We start from the raw sequence: 15,127 nt of genomic DNA on the forward strand, positions 1-15,127 counted from the left end.
GAGGCCACAACAGAGGGAGGCCCGCATACCACAAAAAAAAAAAAAAAAAAAAGATAACTAATAAGAACCTACTATATAGCACAGGGAACTCTACTCAGTACCCTGTAATGGTCTATATGGGAAAAAAAATCCTAAAAAAAGAAAAAAAAAGAGTGGATATATGTATATGTATAACTGATTCACTCTGTTGTACACCTGAAACGAACACAACATTGTAAATCAACTATATTCCAACAAAAATTTAAAAAAAAAAAAAAAGTAATGAAAGAAAGAGCCCTAGGGTGAAACCCATAAGAAAAGGGTGAAGGGTATTGAATAGTCTCTCCTCTCTAATTTTTATATTCTCTTTAAGGAAATATAACTTACTAGTAAAAAGTATGAGCATTCAAGTCAGGCAGACTTGAATTGGGGTCCAGGCTCTGCTATTCAATAGCTGAATGACAGTGAGCATGTTATTCAACCTCTCTTAGCCTCTGTTTTATCATCTGTTGGATGAGGGTAACAACACCCAGCTCACAAGTATTCATGACAAATAAATGAGGAAGAGACTACATCCAGCACGTCCAGCACATAGTAAAAGTTCAGTTCATATTAGTATTATGAGGATGGTCTTTTGCTTATGTTTGGCTTCACAGATTCAGGGTCTGTAGATCATCTCTTTTAACTGGTTTTAGGCATCCTGGGGAGAAGCTAATGGGAACTGAGAATTGCAAGGACCAGTTTGGAGAATTATGATGTTAGTATAATAACAAAGGAGAGTGAAGGAAGGAGGACTGGATGGGAAATAGGCATTAAGAAGATGACTCTCTTACCCGGGCCTGGCTGTCTGCATCCAGGGCACTGGTAGCATCATCCAGGATGAGTACACATGGTTTCCGGATCAAGGCTCGAGCCAAGGCCACTGTCTGTCGCTGACCCCCTGACAGCTGGCCCCCAGCCTCACCTACCTCTGCAGAGATAAGGGCCAAGGTGAGAGCTGAATAAGCACACGTGCACCCATGTGTGCGCGCACACACACACGTACACGCACACCAAGGACTGATGGATGCGGCAAGATAGAGAAGGTTCTGGGAAGGTAAAGGAGTTCTGAGGACATGAGGATAAAAGAGCCATAGGAACAAGATCTTACAACTTCAAATTGATGTCAGTGGGGTGGAGGGAGCTAAGGAATCAAGGCAAGACTGCTGGGGTTACAAGGAAGGTGAAGATGTCTGGGTGGTGATGTGAGTGGAGACAGCACCTGTGTCGTAGCCTTGAGGGAGTACAGAGATGAAACCGTGGGCTCCGGACTCCACTGCAGCAGCTGTGATGTCCTCCATGGTTGGCTTCTGGACCAGGCCATAGGCAATATTTTCTTTAAAGCTTCTTCCAAATAGCTGTGGCTCTTGTCCCACAGCAGCCACCTGGGACAAAATACGATGCAGAGTCATAGAACAAGGAACACAAGAGTGTGGTTCTCTAGAGATTGAAGACTGAGAATCTCTATTGGAAGCATATCACAAAATTACACGGCCTCTCTCCTGACCATATGCTCACCTCCACCTAAGGCCTCCTAACACTCTGTTCAGAGTGCTCGGTAAGAATGCTCTTCTGACTTGAGGCTCCCTGCCCTCCCCCATGCCATCTTCTTGCTCACCTGTCTGTGCAGGTAGCGGTGCTCATATTTGGGAAGGGGCTCCCCGTCCAGGAGCACCTGCCCCTCGGTGGGCTGGTACAGATTCTGCAGCAGGGCAGCCACTGTGCTCTTCCCAGACGCATTGGGCCCCACCAGCGCCGTCACCTCACCAGGACGAAGGGTGAACGTCAGCCCCTGGAAGCCAGAGAATCACACACACTAAGAGGCAGCCGGAGGCCCCTAACCTTGAGACCTGTCAGTCATTGTCTTGTTACGTTGTCTTGTCAATGTCTTCCCCCAGAGAAGAGAGGAGGAAAATGGTGAAGTACAGCAACTACCCCCCTTCCACATGCACAGACACCTCCCCATGGAGTAGAGATGGAAGATGAAACAAAAACAAAGGCAAAGACTAAGCACCACTGTGCCACACACTCAATCTCAGAGAGCATGAGAAAAAAGAAAACAATCACATTCCAAACCACAGATGGAAAGAAAAAGGAAGACTGCAGACACAGCTTTTGCTTCCATGACGCCTTAGGATAGGAGAGCCTTCTTCCTGAGAGCCTCCTCTTCCATTCTTCTTGGAAATCCAGCCTGGTCCTTGAGCTTGGGGGCAGTTTTATGGAACGCGTGATCTCATCTTTGCCTCTGAAGGGTGAGGGAGGCTCTGTCTAAAACTGGTGCTAAGCAGGTTGAAGGCAGGGAGAAAATTTAGGGTGGTCGAGTTGAGGGTGAGGTTGGTAGAATACAGGGATTGGTAGGTTGTACCTGCAGCACTGGGACATCTAGATGGTTTGGGTAGGCGAAGGAGACACCCTGGAACTCGACGAGGCCCTGCAACTTTAAGGAAGTGAACACACCACTAGCTGGGCAGCAAGGGATCCGGTCCAGGTATTCAAATATTTTCTCCGAAGAGCCCACAGCCTTCTGTACCCTGGGATAGGTGGACAGCAGTACCTGGAGGGGAGGTATGAATAGTGAGGTGGGGGATGGGAGGGACCCAATCTGTTACCAGGGTTACATGATGTGAGAAGGGCAAAGGAGGGAAGGAAAGTGACTCAGATGGTGATGGCACAGGGGAAGGAAAAGCACTGGGGAGTGAGAACGGAAGGACCTCACCTCAACAGCTATGGTGAACTGGATCTCGTAAAGAACAAAGGTGACCAGGTGCCCACTGCTTACAGACCCACTTGTCACAAGCTGCCCACCGAAATACAGGATTCCCACCTTCAGCAGCAATCCTGAGACCTGTGGAGACCACAGAGAAAAGGGACTGTGGGAGGAAAATCTAAAATTCTGGTGCAAAGAACCAGAATCGTTAACATTAAGGAGAGATAGCATCCCATTTCCCCAAGTAACTCAGGGGGTTCAATAGGTATTAAAGAATGAACCACAGCATCCCATGGGGTCTCACTCGGTTACCCATGATAGAAGTCAACTATCACCATCACCATCACCAGTAGCTCCTTGTTTGGGGAGCATCTTGCTCTTCACAAAAGGCTTTTATGAATGTAATGCCACCTCATATTCATATCAAGAGCCCTATAAACTAGATTATATTACTCCCATTTTTTAAAATGAGAAAAAAATCTCAGAGAAAGTAAGTTACTAGCCAGTGGTCCCAGAGCTAGTAAATGGCAGCATCAAGGCAGGAACTTCTGATCGCTGATCTAGTTCTCTGTCAATTACATCACAAGATGCCCCACATCCTTGGCTTCCGCTATTCCCATGGCTCTCAGGAGTACATCCACATGGTCCTGGCATGAAGCAGGCCCACCCAGGTGCAGGAATGTATAGCTCCCTGAGCACCCCCCATGAGGCAAAGGAAGGCCCTTGGACTGGAAGACTTGGCACCTTCCTACAAAGGGGGTCGGGGAGATTTTGTGCACCCTAGGGAAAGGAAGCCATCTAGCATGCCTAAAAAGAGGGAGGGGGTTAGGCACACTGAGTGGGGTCATGGAGCCTCTGGTTGCTGGGATACAGACACTGAACCCACCACTGCCCAGCAGAGGAAGAGTGTGGAACAGGGTCATGGGACAGGGAATGGCACTGAAGCATGTCGGGGACCAGGAAATAGGCATTCGTCCCCAGGTGCTCACACGGGTGGTCCAGAGGTTGACAGCATAGGCCAGGGCCTCCTTCTGGTTGAGTGTCTTCATTTCATGCAGCTTTTGCCTGAACTTCTGGGCCTCACCCTCTTCATTGGCAAAGCTCCGGACTGTAGGCATAGCTGACAGCACCTCAATGGCCACCTGGCTGGATTTTGCCAGAGATTCCTGCACCTGTGCTGCCAGCACCTGTGGAGACATGGACAAGAGATGTCACACGTGGTTGGCAAACCATAAGGGACACTAGGACCTGAGTTATCCAATTGGAGATTAAAGGTGAGAAAGGGCAGAGAGACAGAAGAGAAAGGGACCCAGCTATATCCCCCATGGATACTAAAGAGATACAGAGAAGAGGAAAATGACTCAGAAGGGTCATAAAGGATCATATTCTTTTTTTTTTTTTTTTTTTTTTTCTTTTTGCAGTACACGGGCCTCCCACTGCTGCGGCTTCTCCCGCCGCAGAGCACAGGCTCCGCACACGCAGGCCCAGCAGCCACGGCTCACGGGCCCAGCCACTCCGCGGCATGCGGGATCCTCCCGGCCCGGGGCACGAACCCGCGTCCCCTGCATTGGCAGGCGGACTCCCAACCACTGCGCCACCAGGGAAGCCCGAGGACCATATTCTTGAGACTGGTGATCATATTCCTTTTTTTAGTTTTCATTTTATATTGGAGTATAGTTGATTTACAATATTATGTTAGTTTCAGGTATACCGCGAAGTGACTTAGTTATACATACATACGTATCTATTCTCTTCCCGAGTTCTTTCGTATATATGCTATTACAGAGTATTAGGTAGGGTTCCCTGTGCTATACAGTAGGTCCTTGTTACTTATCTACCTTATCTATAGTAGTGTGTATATGTTAATCACAACCTTGGTGATCATATGCTTAAAGACAGATTGTAGGCAGACATTAGAAGTCACAGAGAAGGTGAAGATCGACACTGAGCAATCCAGGAACATGGACAAGGAGTTTCAAAAAGATGAAGAATCAGCGAAGGTGCCAGGAAAAAAGTCTGTGAGGAGCGCCCACCAAGTCTGGGCAATGAGGGTCAGTACAGGTTGAGGCAACTCCCTGGACATACCTCATACCATTTTCCCAGCTTCTTAGGCAGAAGGAAAAGTAGTGGCAGGGCGAGCAGGGTGATCATGGTGAGGGACGGGGACCCCCAGAGCATGAGCCCCAAGAGACACAGTCCACGCCCGAGGTACCACAGCAAGAGGCTCAGCTCCGAACTCAGAGACTCACTCATGGTGGACGTGTCCTCTGTGACCCGAGATGTGATGGCACCTGCCAAGGGTTGAGGAGAAGAGAGTGAGTGAGTGAGAAGCTCAGAGTGATGGGAGGGCCTGGCAATGAGCCAGGGTGCCAGGGGGAGGGGTTCTAAGAAGGTCTAGAAAACAAGGTCAGTGGTTTAGGGAGGCTTGGAATCTTAACTCAAGGAGAATGGGTTCCAGAGGAAAAGCCTGGCCAAAGACCTTCCTTTTAACTCTAAAGAAATTGATGCCCTTGTGAATTTCTAATTCTCTGACAGATTTCTGTTCTCTGAAGAACTTGTATATCCTCTGCACATAGGCAGGAAAAACTTAAACTGATCATATAACAGAGCTGGAGAAAAACGAAGGTGCTGCTACAAAGCAGTCCAGGAAACTGGAGCAAGTCCTAGATTGGGAATCGAGAGATGGCTTCTATTCCCAAGTTCATCTCTATCCATACGTGTCTATGCAAGTGTTGGCATTTAGGGTCTGGGCCTCAGTTCCCGTCTCTGTAAAACGAGGTGGTTGGACTCTGTGATCTCAAAATTTCCATGTTTGAAATTCCTGTCATTTCTATCTAAGTACACACAGAGAGATATATTTGTGGGAAAATCTTGGATGGAAACACTAGGTTTTTCTGCATGTAAGGAGTATATGTATTTTGCTCTTGAGGTACGTCAAGAATAAGACATGACAACGTTTACGTGTGAGAGAAGGATCAAGGTTGTAAGTAAAAAGATGTATGGGGATATAAACAGTGAGTGGATGGATAGTGAAAAGAGTTTCATGAGAAACCTGTTTGGTTCTTTTGAAAAAACTCTGTTTCCTGCCTCAGGACAGCCCGAAACACCTCTCCTTGCAGGTGGCAGTGCACGCGGCCCATGGTGCTGTTGTAGATTCCATCAGCCGTGAGCTCCATCACTGCGCTAGAGGGAGACAGAGAAGGAGGGCCGGGCACGGTCAGGGGGCCCCCCAGAAATGCACTCTGGACGGAAGCCCCAACTTTCAACTCCCTCTTTTTCAGGGTTCCCCCATCCCCAGCCTTCCAACTTCAGCCCCCAGACCTGGCTATGGTGAGGACAGACATGAGAGTTATGTTTCGAGTGAAGGCAGCGCCTGTCCTGTCTTGTAGAATCCAGTCCGTGAAACGGCCCGTGAAGAATGGAACAGCCATCTCCCCTGGGGAGAGAGAGAAATATCAAGTCTAAGCAGGTCAGCTCTAACCAGACGGCCCCCCGGCCCACCCTCCTTTCACCTTTGCCCATAATCCTGGAGGGCAGTGGCAGAAAGACACAATCTACACCTAAATGGGCACCTGGGAACTCAAAACCCTGAGGCCCCACCAGACCTTTAGAGGTTGAATGAGGAAGGCTAAGGATCATCTGGCTGCCCCAGAGGAAAGGCCTTGTCCAAGGTGGCCAGTGAAGCAACGCCCGGGGCAGCCCTGGAGTCCAGGACTCCTAACTCCTACCCAGTACAGGGCTCTTCCCTCTCCACTGGGGTGGGGAGTGGGGGCTCTTCTCAAGACCTGAGCTGGGTCCCCTTCCCGTCATCCACATTTCCGAGAACTCATACCAATCTATCTCACTGACCATTACTCTCGAGTCCTTCCCAGTCCTCTAGCCTCGTCCCTCTCCCCCTGCATCCCCCTTACCAAGACAGGAGAGTAGCACCAGGGCCAGAATGAGCGGAAGGCGTTGTATCTCTGGGCCCAGGAAGCCTAGAAGCCGGCTCACCAACCTTCCAGAAGCGCCGTGAGCTCCTTGCACCCGAAGGCTCCTTATCTTATGCCACAGGGCGGCCGCGGGCAGTGCCGCCGCGTAGCTGAGCGCAAAGGCGTCCAGGCGACTTCCCCAATGCAGTGGCCGGGTGCTGTGAGCATCCCCGGGGGCTCCCCACGAGCCCAGCTCTCGGAACGAGACAAGTCCCGGCAGGGCCAAGCCCAGCGCCGCCGCCAGCGGCTCCAAAGCAGCCAGCCATCCCCGGACAACTGCGCTTTCTCTCCGGAAGCCCAGCGCTGCCCCGAGGACGCCTCGGGCTCCCAGAAACAGCACCGCCCAGCGGCTCAGGCCCGCCACCCAGACCCGGAGCAGCGGCAGCGCAGGGGGTACCAGCAGGGAGGCTATTCGGGGCAGCGCCAGCCGGAGCAGCATCCAGTCGGCGAGGAGCAGCAGCGCTGTCCCCAGGCACGCGAGGGAGGCTCGGGAGAGGCGGAGACACCCGCAGGGAGCGGGGGACTCCGAGCAGGCCATGTGAGCGCGCGGTTCGAGGCCGGCCCGGGTCCTGGGACTCTCGCCGTCCTCGCCGGGACGGAGGCTCTGGACGCTGTTGGAGTTGTAGCAGGGCGGGCGCCCGGACCGCGGCGGGGAGGGAGCAGGGCGAGCCGGGGCAGGGCTTCGGAAAGTCCCCGGAACCCGCCGAGCTCGCCGGCGCTGGCGAGAAGCGAGCAGTTTACACTAAACGGAAACCGAAAGCTTCTCCGGCTCCCCAGACACGCCCACTCCGAAGGCGGCCCGCCAGGACTATGTGGGGGGAGGGCGTCGACATCAGATCCGAGGTTTAGGGGAGAAGCCCTGGTGCTCCACCTTCTCCATTCCCAACACCCGACCCTCCTGTCCTCGCCTCCACTTGCGGGACCCACTTGCCGCGACTTTCTCACTCCAGCCTCTGGGTGGGGTTCCTACGTCATCTGTCTCCGGGCAGTTCTGCCCCGCGCAAGTTAGCGCCCGGATGCGAAGCCTCATGGCATGGACCCAGGCGCCCCCTGGCGGGCGTGGAGAAGGGGCGGAGCTGTAGGCAGCGAGCGGCGCGCTGTCTCAGGTCGCAAACCAGTGCCCCAGGCGGCGAGGAGCGCGGCGCCGGGATGCTGCGAGCGGGAGTACCCACCGGAGACTTACCCCGGGCCAGAGAAGTCCACACCGGGGTAATGAGTCTGGGCTTGAGGGTTAGCGGAGTGGTGGAGGAAGTGGAGCGATAGGGGGACCCTGGAAGCGCCAAAGAGTGAATTTGGAGACTAACAAGAGTGGGGAGATAGCTTGTAGCAGCCAGTGCTCACATCCCGAAATGAACACGAGCGTCTGTATTCTGAAGGGGTCGTCTAGGGGTCCGCGAAGGGACTGGGCACGGGAGGCAGGCGGAGAAGGTGTGCTTTGGCTCTGAGCTGGAAGCGTTGAGAAGCTGCCCTTTCGCTTTCACTCTGGGCTAGAGAGAGCGGCTGGTTAAATCAAGGGAGGGGGTTGGAGAAGGTGCACAGAGAAAAGGAAACGGTGCCCTGGGTTAAGTAGGACAGCACTTGAGAGAGGGGAGTATGGGCACTGATTGAGAAGAGACGCATGACACAGACCTTTGATAAACTAGCCCGTGGGTAACTCATAGCCCCAGCTGATAATGGGGGTTCCATGTGAGCTGGAGGTGCCCTTCCCCAGCCTGGCCCAGGAAGGCTCCTACTTGGCCCAGGTGCCACCGTGCTCCCTTCCCCATTTCTTCCCCACCCACCTCCACAACCTGCTGGACGACTTTTGCCCAGGCTGGACCCCAGGGGCAGATGGCAGCCCAAGGCAGGCTGGCTTCTGCTCTCAAACTACTGCCACCAAGCTTAGCTTTGGGGCAGCTTTGTTATATAGGAATAACCTCTTGGATGGGGTTGCCCCTGTTCTCTGCTGTGCTATTCATGATGAATCAGTATGTCAAAATGAACACTCGGCCAACATCCCTGGAGGCCAGAGTAATTTATGGAGTGGTGAGAAGTATAGCCGTAAAACCATTTATAAATTAGAAAATCTCTCCTCACTGCCAGATGAGCAGTGAAAAGTAAGAAGTAGAAGTCAAAACAAAGCATGGGAGCTAGACATGGGTTTTAGTCCTGTGTGACCTTGGACAAGTCATTTGCGTTCTCTATGTCTCAGTTTCTTCATTTGTAGGATCTTTAAGGCTCTTTCCAGTTCAACAGGAGTAAAAAAATGTAGTTTTATCCTCCTTCACTCTTCCTTAATTCTTTTGTTTAATTTCTTTTCTTGACCTGAAAAAGTCAGCTCAAACTCCCCAATCAAATCCTCTTTGGTACAGATCTCTTTCCCTGGCTACTCTCTTCCCCTGGCTATTTACCTCTTGATAAGAAAGCCTTAAATGAGACCTCTGTTTTAAACTGTCCCATGTGTTTCTTGCTGCTCTCCTCCTTCCTTGACACGTGGCCATGCTAACCACTGACCCCTGAGATGTTTTCTGTTGTTCAGTAAACTGAAAGAGCTCACTTCTGATTAAGGGGGGGTGGGGTGGATGATTGTGGGCCCAAAAAAAGGGCTTGAGCTTGTTTCCCAAGGTCACGGTCACTCGCTGCGTGGGGAGGTCTGTAGCACATCTGTAGACACAACAAGCGCATGCGGAGGTAATTCATTTGTGGAGCTGCGTCACCAGAACTTGGAAGTGCCCGCCCTGAGCCCTTCACTCAAAGGGAGCACTTATGCCCCTAGGAGCCTCATCCTACCTCTCTCTCTTTACAGAAATGATTCTAGGGATGCCATTCTTTCTGTGTGATACCACTGCCAGGCTCTGACATTCCCTTGCTGCTGGGAGAGACAAGAGAGAAAATGGAAAGATGAAGAAAAAAATCCCATTCTGGGAGTCAGCTCTGGCCTAAATTACTGTATAACCTTGAGCCAGTAGCCTCCCCATTCTGAGAATGTTTCCTCATCTGTTAACATGAAGGGATCAAGGCTCTTGCTGCTCTGACGTTCCATCCTCTGTGTCTCTGCAGACAACCATCATGGCGGTAGAGTTTGATGGGGGCGTCGTGGTGGGATCTGATTCCCGGGTGTCTGCAGGGTGAGTAGCAGTGCCGGTGTGTACTTTTGGAAGGAAGCTAATGGCCCCCAGTGCACATTTTTCTTAACCATTCATAAAGAGACTGGCAAACTGAAGCACTGGAGAAACTGAGTGAACCTTTCAGAAAGGCCACTATGATAAGATTTTGGGTGGGTATTTGGGTCTCTGAATTCATGGAGAAGAATCTGGGGCCTGGATGCTAATGTGGCCCGTCCCAGGGAGTCACGGAATCGGGTCTGAAAAGCGTTTAGGAGATAGAGATTTCAGGGGCCCACCTTCCATCTATGTTTAGAGATAGAAAAGATGGTCCTGCCAAGCAGATATTCTGGTTTCTGATCCATCACATGTTGAACTAAGTTTGTCTTTCTCCCTTCTGGCCAGTTTCCTCACATACAAGATAAGTATACAGGATTAGATCAATATTACTTACTTTATGTTCCATAGAACACATAACTTCCTCGATATGGTTAATAAAAAAGAAAAATTAATAAAGCAAAGATTATTCTTAGCTTAATTTAGTATTTTTTGTTTTATTATAAAAATCTAAGCCTGAAAATAAATCTAATTTTGATCATTACTTGCAGTGTTTCGTTTGTTTGAGACAATTCTTTGCTTCCTGCTTTAATCCAAGCATTAAATTTCATGTACTCTGAAGCCATTCTCTTGTGAAATAAATTTGAGAAACACCGAAAGATGAACATCAAAAATTTTGGCAACTCTCTATATGATCCAGCAATCCCACTCCTGGGCATATATCCAGACAAAACTATAATTCGAAAAGATACATGCACCCCTATGTTCATAGCAGCACTATTTACAGTAGCCAAGACATGGAAGCAACCTAAATGTCCATCAACAGAGGAATGGGTAAGGAAGACGTGGTACACCATGAACATTGGGGTGCATCTATCTTTTTGAATTATGTTTTTCTCCAGGTATATGCCCAGGAGTGGGATTGCTGGGTCATATGGTAGTTCTATCTTTAGTTTTTTAAGGAACCTACATACTGTTCTCCATAGTGGCTGTACCAATTTACATTCCCACCAACAATGTAGGAGGGTTCCCTTTTCTCCACACCCTCTCCAGCATTTATTGTTTGTAGATTTTTTGTTGATGGCCATTCTGACCAGTGTGAGGTGATACTCATTGTAGTTTTGATTTGCATTTCTCTAATAATTAGTGATGTTGAGCATCTTTTCATGAGCTTTTTGGCCATCTGTATGTCTTATTTGGAGAAATGTCTGTTTAGATCTTCTGCCCATTTTTTGATTGGGTTATTTGGTTTTTTGATACTGAGCTGCATGAGCCGTTATATTTTGGAGATTAATCCCTTGTCAGTTGCTTCGTTTGCAAATATGTTCTCCCATTCTGAGGGTTATCTTTATACTAAAAAAAAAAAAAAAAGAGTGAATATATGTAACTGATTCACTTTGCTGTACACCTGAAACTAACACAACATTGTAAATCAACTATACATCAAGAAAAAAATTTTTAAAAAAAAGAAAATGTGTATATATATGTATATATATATATAATGGACTATTACTCAGCCATAAAAAAGAATGAAATAATGCCATTTGCAGCAACGTGGATGGACCTAGAGATTATCATATTAAGCATAGTCAGAAAGAGAAAGACAAATACCAAGAGATATCACTTATATGTGGAATCTAAAGTATGACACAAATGAACATATCTACCAAACAGAAACAGACTCACAGACGTAGAGAACAGACTTGTGGTTGCCAAGGGGGAGGCGGGTGGGGAAGGGATGGACTGAGAGTTTGGGGTTAGCAGATGCAAATTAGTATATATAGGATGGATAAACAACAAGGTCCTACTGTATAGCACAGGGAACTCTATTCAATATCCTGTGATAAACCGTAATGAAAAAGAATACGTATATGTATAACTGAATCACTTTGCTGTACAGCAGAAATTAACACGACATTGTAAATCAACTAGACTTCAATAAAATTTCGTAAAAAATTGGCATCTCTAACGTTAATGACTTTTGACTCCTTCCTGACAGAGAGGCAGTGGTGAACCGAGTGTTTGACAAGCTGTCCCCCCTGCACCAGCGCATCTACTGTGCTCTCTCGGGCTCAGCTGCGGATGCTCAGGCCATAGCGGACATGGCTGCCTACCAGCTGGAGCTCCATGGGTATGAAGTTTGGGGGTCCCCAGTCCACACCACCTAGAGTTCCCCCAACCAGTGAACCCCTACACAGAGTCCTGTTCCAGGAGCACTGCTGTGGAAAATGAAAAATTCTTGCTTTGCCTCCGGCTTTCATTAGTGTTGAACTGGCACTTGAATCTCTCGAAGCTGGTTTCTGCACCTGTAGAGTAGAGATAACTAATAGTACCTACCCTACCTCACCAGATGGTTATTTCCAGAATCAAAAAATATGAGTGAAAGTAGTTCAAAAACTGCAAATCACTCTCCTAATATAAATAGTGGGGAAGAAGATTAGGACGTGGGCCACCATAATATCAGGTGGTGACCGTAGGGGAAACCAAGGTCATTAGGGCAGAAGTAAAGTTTACCTGCTTTTACCCACATGGGCAGGGCTCTGGCAGTCAGGAGAATTATGTCATTGGGGGCTGGGGGTGGGACAGAGTAAAGGAGGGAGAACAATTAGCAATTGAAACCTTCTTCCCAGTGGGTGATGTGAGACTCTTGTTCCCCTGCACTTATGGGAGGGGAGCTAGAGTTTGAATCCTTGCAGCTATAGGTTTAGGGTATTCCCCCGGCAGCGATGATGGTAATGGCCCAGGAAGGTGGAACTTCAGGAAAATCATATTGCTGCCTATTCCTAACCCTTCCTTTAGAATGGAACTGGAGGAACTCCCACTTGTTCTGGCTGCTGCAAACGTGGTGAGGAATATCACCTATAAATATCGGGAGGACCTGTCTGCACATCTCATGGTAGCAGGCTGGGACCGACGCGAAGGGGGCCAGGTGAGTCTCTCCCAATGTCCTCCCTCCCTTGGGGTTCCCCTCTCCAGCAGAGAGGGAGATGGAGGTCATACGGCATTCTCGCCAAGAGTTGCAAAGACACTGCCTCGAAAATGTAGGATAGTCTCAAAGGAGAAGGGCGTGAGATGCTGGGGCTTCACTGCAGAGTGTGGACACCACCTGCTTGTCTCAGTGGTGAGCAGAGGAGGGAAGGTTCTAGAGTCTGACCTGAGGATGCCTCCCCCAGGTATATGGGACCATGGGAGGGATGCTGATTCGACAGCCCTTTGCCATCGGTGGCTCTGGCAGCACCTATATCTACGGTTATGTGGACGCGGCGTATAAACCAGGCATGTCCCCGGAGGAGTGCAGGCGCTTCACCACGAATGGTAACTAAGCAAGTGGAAGGGTACCTGGGGCAGGGGTTGTTAAATGGGGGAAGGAGGTAGAGTATGAGGAATAGGAATATGTGGGTGACCATTTAATTAAATGTCCAGTGGGAATTCCTTTGCTGTCCAGTGGTTGGGACTCCAAGCTTTCACTTTCCAAGGCCCGGGGTTGGATCCCTGGTGGAGAAACTAAGATCCCGCAAGCCATGCGGCACGGCCAAAAAAAAAAAAAAAACCAGAAAACCTCCAAACTGGGACACTTTTGAGAGTGAGAGACGGCAGGACAAAGGCTAAACTAGATGGGCTTTCAGGATAAAAGGCATAAACCAGGATTGTTATGAGTACACCAGATTAAGATCTAGGGTGACCACAAGAACCAGTGGTGAGCTAGCTTGGGCCCGCTCATAAGAGTTGATTGTTAAATATTCAAGGTTGGGGAGCTGCTTATTTATCTATTTATAACTTGAAATCAATCATGGCGGGAGTATTGAGACCATGGACATCATGTGAAGACTTTTTTTTTTTTAAAGTTGGTTGACCACCACTAAATATGCATCTCTAGGAGATGGGTTCTAAAGTCTGAAAGTGGTCATAGACATAAGGACAGGAGGGAAGGGAAACAATATTTGAAGCTAAGCCATTCTCTCTTCCTCTCTGCAACTTGAAACCCTCTGCAGCTATTGCTCTGGCCATGAACCGGGATGGCTCCAGTGGGGGCGTCGTCTACCTGGTCACAATCACAGCCACTGGTGTGGACCACCGAGTCATCCTGGGCAATGAGCTGCCGAAATTCTATGATGAGTGAATCTTTCTCAGACTTCCCTTCTTTATTTTATAATAAACTTTCTGGGACCGGAAGCTGGTATGGTCATGGTCACTCAGGGAGATGAAGCTTGGGAAGGGGGCTTCTTCCCACCCAGATGTTAGCATATCTTTTTTATTCTTTTGTCCCCAGGTCTAAAACATCTTTCCCACAGGAGGGAGAGGTGGGCAGGGAGGCGGGGTGTATACTAGAACTAGGAAGAGCTCTACACATGACAGGTCATAGGTAGCTAAGACAGCTACACACATGAGAATTAGCTAAGAGCACCAGCAAATTTACATGGAAAAGAATTCCTTTCATAATGCATTCATTCACATTAGAGACCAAAAACTGATAAGTACTTAAATATTTGGTGGGGGGGGTACTTGTGAATTTCAAAGAGTAATAACAGGAACCAAAAAAGCTACATTTATTGAACCAAGCATTAGCTACATGCTTATAAACTTCATTTCTTAGAACCCAAACATAAAAATCTTATGTAGGTAGGACAACTACTTCTGTGTACAGATAGATGGGAACTTAGGAAGATAAGTCATGGCAAGTTCAAAAGCTGAGATGTGGGATTTAGTTTACCATATGCCTTTCCTCCACCACAACATGAAACCTTCTATTCCCGCAAGCTTCATATAGCATCTCCTCCTTGAAATCTGTAATAATTAGCCCAGTCCATGATTTGACACTTACAAAGTCATCACTAGATGTTTGAGTAACTGTATGAAACAGGCTAAGTTCTGGTCCTATCGTTACCAGGCACTTTCTGAGTGAGAGGACAAATTACTCCCCTTCTTTGAGCCCTCATTTTCTCTTCTGTCAAATGAAGGTGTTGAGTGACTTCTAAGATGGTTTATAGTTTTGACATTCAAGGCCATTTTGCTCATAAGTGAGCAGTTAAGAGGTGTATTTAACAGAAATCCTAGTAGGCTACACAGGAAGCTTCTGTCTGCTTTTCTTTCTGGATCTCAGGCTCAACATACAAATTCAAAGTACCCTAAGACATTCCTATGTCCTTGGTAGTGTGTATTTGGTTTGGAGAAAAATAATCTAAAATTACTAGAGCCTAGGGGAGGGGGAAGGGTAAGCTGGGACAAAGAGACAGTAGCATTGTATACATAGTATACACACATAGTATACACACGACCAAATGTAAAATAAA

The 15,127-nt window shown here is 48.5% G+C and overlaps 2 protein-coding genes across 2 annotated transcripts in view; one reads left to right on the forward strand and one right to left on the reverse strand.

Annotated features, from left to right (window-relative positions):
- Positions 1-7,243, reverse strand: part of TAP1 (transporter 1, ATP binding cassette subfamily B member) — an 8,564-nt gene extending 1,321 nt beyond the window's left edge. The window contains exons 1-10 of the mRNA XM_007107875.4: positions 6,637-7,243; positions 6,047-6,161; positions 5,778-5,908; positions 4,811-5,016; positions 3,715-3,912; positions 2,735-2,863; positions 2,384-2,572; positions 1,637-1,810; positions 1,241-1,403; positions 813-949 (exon numbers count right to left, since the gene is read on the reverse strand). Of these exons, the coding sequence (XP_007107937.1) occupies positions 813-949; positions 1,241-1,403; positions 1,637-1,810; positions 2,384-2,572; positions 2,735-2,863; positions 3,715-3,912; positions 4,811-5,016; positions 5,778-5,908; positions 6,047-6,161; positions 6,637-7,234 (2,040 nt within the window). The 5' untranslated portion in view covers positions 7,235-7,243. The remainder of the gene's footprint in view (positions 1-812; positions 950-1,240; positions 1,404-1,636; positions 1,811-2,383; positions 2,573-2,734; positions 2,864-3,714; positions 3,913-4,810; positions 5,017-5,777; positions 5,909-6,046; positions 6,162-6,636) is intronic.
- A 397-nt stretch (positions 7,244-7,640) lies between these two features.
- On the forward strand, positions 7,641-14,009 carry PSMB9 (proteasome 20S subunit beta 9). Its single transcript, XM_007107874.3, has 6 exons — positions 7,641-7,905; positions 9,736-9,803; positions 11,836-11,967; positions 12,636-12,765; positions 13,010-13,151; positions 13,829-14,009. The coding sequence occupies exons 1-6, from the start codon at positions 7,846-7,848 to the stop codon at positions 13,954-13,956; spliced, it is 660 nt and encodes a 219-aa protein (XP_007107936.1). The 5' UTR covers positions 7,641-7,845; the 3' UTR covers positions 13,957-14,009.
- The last annotated feature ends 1,118 nt before the right edge of the window (positions 14,010-15,127 follow it).

Source organism: Physeter macrocephalus, chromosome 18, assembly GCF_002837175.3.
Source record: "Physeter macrocephalus isolate SW-GA chromosome 18, ASM283717v5, whole genome shotgun sequence".
Taxonomy (NCBI): domain Eukaryota; kingdom Metazoa; phylum Chordata; class Mammalia; order Artiodactyla; family Physeteridae; genus Physeter; species Physeter macrocephalus.

Coding starts and splice junctions, on each gene's coding strand:
- PSMB9 (XM_007107874.3), top strand. CDS start 7,846: ATGCTGCGAGCGGGAGTACCCACCGGAGACTTACCCCGGGCCAGAGAA. Junction 9,804..11,835: donor GATTCCCGGGTGTCTGCAGG/GTGAGTAGCAGT, acceptor CCTTCCTGACAG/AGAGGCAGTGGTGAACCGAG. Junction 11,968..12,635: donor TACCAGCTGGAGCTCCATGG/GTATGAAGTTTG, acceptor CCCTTCCTTTAG/AATGGAACTGGAGGAACTCC.